Source organism: Schistocerca nitens, chromosome 2 (genome assembly GCF_023898315.1).
Source record: "Schistocerca nitens isolate TAMUIC-IGC-003100 chromosome 2, iqSchNite1.1, whole genome shotgun sequence".
Taxonomy (NCBI): Eukaryota; Metazoa; Arthropoda; class Insecta; order Orthoptera; family Acrididae; genus Schistocerca; species Schistocerca nitens.
In genome coordinates this window covers 259,375,119-259,378,301 of record NC_064615.1, presented here as the reverse complement: position 1 = coordinate 259,378,301, position 3,183 = coordinate 259,375,119, and the positions used below count along the sequence as shown (strand labels likewise).

At 54.1% G+C, this 3,183-nt stretch overlaps 1 protein-coding gene across 1 annotated transcript; it reads right to left on the bottom strand.

Moving 5' to 3' along the window:
- Positions 1-223: 223 nt before the first annotated feature.
- On the bottom strand, positions 224-1,054 carry LOC126234967 (uncharacterized). Its single transcript, XM_049943706.1, has one exon. The coding sequence runs from the start codon at positions 1,052-1,054 to the stop codon at positions 224-226; it is 831 nt and encodes a 276-aa protein (XP_049799663.1).
- Between the last annotated feature and the right edge of the window lie 2,129 nt (positions 1,055-3,183).

Sequence of the window (3,183 nt, the reverse complement as noted above, 5' to 3'; positions counted from 1 at the left end):
TGCGAGTCAATGATGATGAAATGATGAAACACATACAACACCCAGTCAATACGAGGTAGAGAAAATCCCTGACCCCGCCGGGAATCTAACCCGGGACCCCGTGCGCAAGAAGCGAGAACGCTACTGCAAGACCACGAGCTGCGGACAGGATATGAAATGTTTAATGAAAACGAGGCACAGCGTATGGTGTGGTGTTAATTTGACCGCACAGATGAATCGTGAATCAGGAGTCACTGTGGCAGCTGAGGGTGTCGCAGTCCCGTGGTAGCGTGGGCACGAACACGTGCAGCTGGGGGCGACACTGGCCCGCCTTCTGCTCCGGTTCCGGGGACGGAGGTGGCGAAGGCAGCGGCGAAGATGGAGGCGAAGGTGGAGGCGGCGGCGACGGCGGGGACGCCTCCAGGCTGACTGTGCGCACCACGCGGCGCGGTGTCCTCAGCGGCCGGGGGGACGCGGGCAGCGGTGGAGGCAGCGGCGGCGGCTGTTGGGGCGGCAGGGGCGGCGAGGGCGGCGCGGGGGCGTCGCGGCCCGCCAGGTGCAGCCAGCGCAGCACGCGCTCCGACAGAGGGCCGGCCAGCTGCTCCGCCCCCGGACTCTCGATCGCCGCCGCCGCCGCCTCCTCGTCGTCGCTGACGGTGGCGCTGCCACCGCCCCCGCAGTCGCTGCTGCTGGGAGACGGGGGCGGCCCTAGCGGCACGAAGGGTCGGCCGCAGCAGCGGGGGCGGCGCGACGCCGGGGGCCAGCGCCGGCGCGGGTGGCCCCGGGCGCCGTGGGGGTGCAGCGGGGGCGGCGCGGGTCCCTGTGGCGGCTCGGGCCCTAGCAGGAAGCTGACGCGCAGCAGGCGCCGCCCCCCTGCTGCCACCGCCGCCACCGTCCTGGCCGCCACCGCAGGTGAGGAGGCGGCCCCGCCCCCGGGGGCGGATCGGCAGCAGCGCGCGGCGGGCGGCCCGTGGGCGGCGGGGTCGTCCGCGGAGAGGATGGCGTGGCGCGCGCCGTCCACCCACACCGTGCGCACCAGCAGCGGCCGCTGCGACGACGCCCAGCGCGCCGGCATCTGTACGCCCGCTCCGGTGGCGGCTACCTGCCGCCGCTGCCGGCCGCTGCTCGCACTTCCGCCACGCCACCGCCGAGCTTCATAACGACTCGCGCCCTATCTAGCCACAGAACTAGACACCGCGGCGCCAGGCTACTTCGAGCTCGCTCTGTAATGCGGAATAACTGTAGCACAGCGCTGTGTTCCGGCACTGTTCCTTACTCTCCTAAGGCGTTCAGTATACATTGTTGACTTTGCTTTTAGACTCCTGCATTTAACGTCAACGCCTGATTTACGGTGATATCTAGCCGGCGGAAAGATATTTACACGCCCCGTGTCGCAGCTGTCCAGATGCGACACACACTGAGCATATATTCTTTCCAGTTGTTATTTCCACTGAGATCAATCGGCAGCGGTGAAGTAGCTCTGCACCAATTAGTACCAGCAGAGCTGCAAACGGTATACAGTTTCCACTGACGTCAGAAACACGATACTCTAGCAGTACGTGGACGCATCGAGTTCAGAGGCTTAAAACTCCCGCACTGTTATCACGTGGCAGATACCGTACGCTTTACAGTCCGGTGTGAACCGGTTGGACCGCGCGCAGCAACAAGTGGTTCGTTCGCAGGAGCGCGGAAGCTCCGTGCGAGCAGACGGCTTCGCGAGCTGAGCAGGACCGGCCCGCTACTGCCGGGAGTCGCAGTCTGCGGTCGCGTTCTGCCAGTGGCGGTACAGCACGCGCTTCTGCGCATGCGCCGCGCTTCCTCCGTTCATCTGCAGCCGCTCGTGGCGCCACACCACCGCTCGCGCCGGAAGCCTCTCTGTTCTAGGAGACGGCGTTCAGCATCTCAGGTTGTGACGGGTCGAGAAGCCCCACCCAGCTTCAGCAGCCGTGTCACAAATAATACGAGATTATGGGTCTGCCTTAATATAAACACTTTTAGTTTTGCCGAAATACTGGCAGCTTCATTGAATTTTTTTGTTCTAAAACGTAAAAAATTTACACAATTAAGTACATTACATTAAAAAAAAGTTAGTGTTCTGGGTGTAACGCGTATAAGAGCACACATTTTTTATGTGTTACTTTAATATGTACACACATCTGACGTTTCCTGCATGGTCGAGGCTGCACGATTAGGTAGATTACCTCGTCAGTATAGTCTACCCATTCTGCGTCCACGCGTTCACACTACACCACCTGACGTCCTGCCCATGCGAAAGTAAGCACTAATGACTTGCTCTTGTCACATATACACTGTTTGACAATGAAACGTTTCTCTCTCTCTCTCTACAAACTTATAGTGCATGAAAAGATTCTGGGAGATAAACGTTAAGGGGACCACGCCCTGCCTATCTAACCCCTTTTAATTTAGACAAGTATTTGACCCATTTCTGAAAAAAACCATTTGATGCAGGACCTTAACATTTTTACTGTATGTTACATGATGCTAATAGAGTCAACTGAACTAAAATCTACTTTATCCATTTTATAGTTTTTAAGAAATATTTTTTTAAATTTATTAACAAAAAATATTAAGTTTTTTCTGCAGAAAATATTTTTTGTGAACTTCGTAATAGGGGAATATTAATGAATGTATTACCAGAGGTGGCTTTTTATGACATGCACAGTCATGAAAATTTTATTCATTTATCTATGATAGTTTCTGATATAATGGGGCATATGCACTGAAAATTTCAGTTTGCAGGAAATTGACTTTAAAGAAAAAACTTTTGAAATTTGTTACGTACAGTTAATTAAAACTGTCCTGCTGCATGTGATGGCCCTTCTTTGGCCTCTAGCAGAACTTCTAGCTTCTTTTTCACTTTCCTGGATGTATGTCTTGCTTTCTTGGCCATATTAGATGCAGACCTGTCTGCATTCGCTATCCTCATTTTATCGCAATGTTACAGCCCAGTGATCATATTTTCACTAGGATTATTTCCCAGCTTTTCAGTGGCCAACACTTTCCAATATTACCACAATTGAATGTAATAACAGCATCACGAACTCCTAGTTTCATTGTATACATGCCAACAAATACAGTTTTAGAAAGGAGGTTCCAAATTATGCTGTTGAAACATTCATTTGGGTTATGTGTCTGCCCATGCAGACATTTCCTGAGAAGGTCTGGATGACCCAAGTCTCTGAA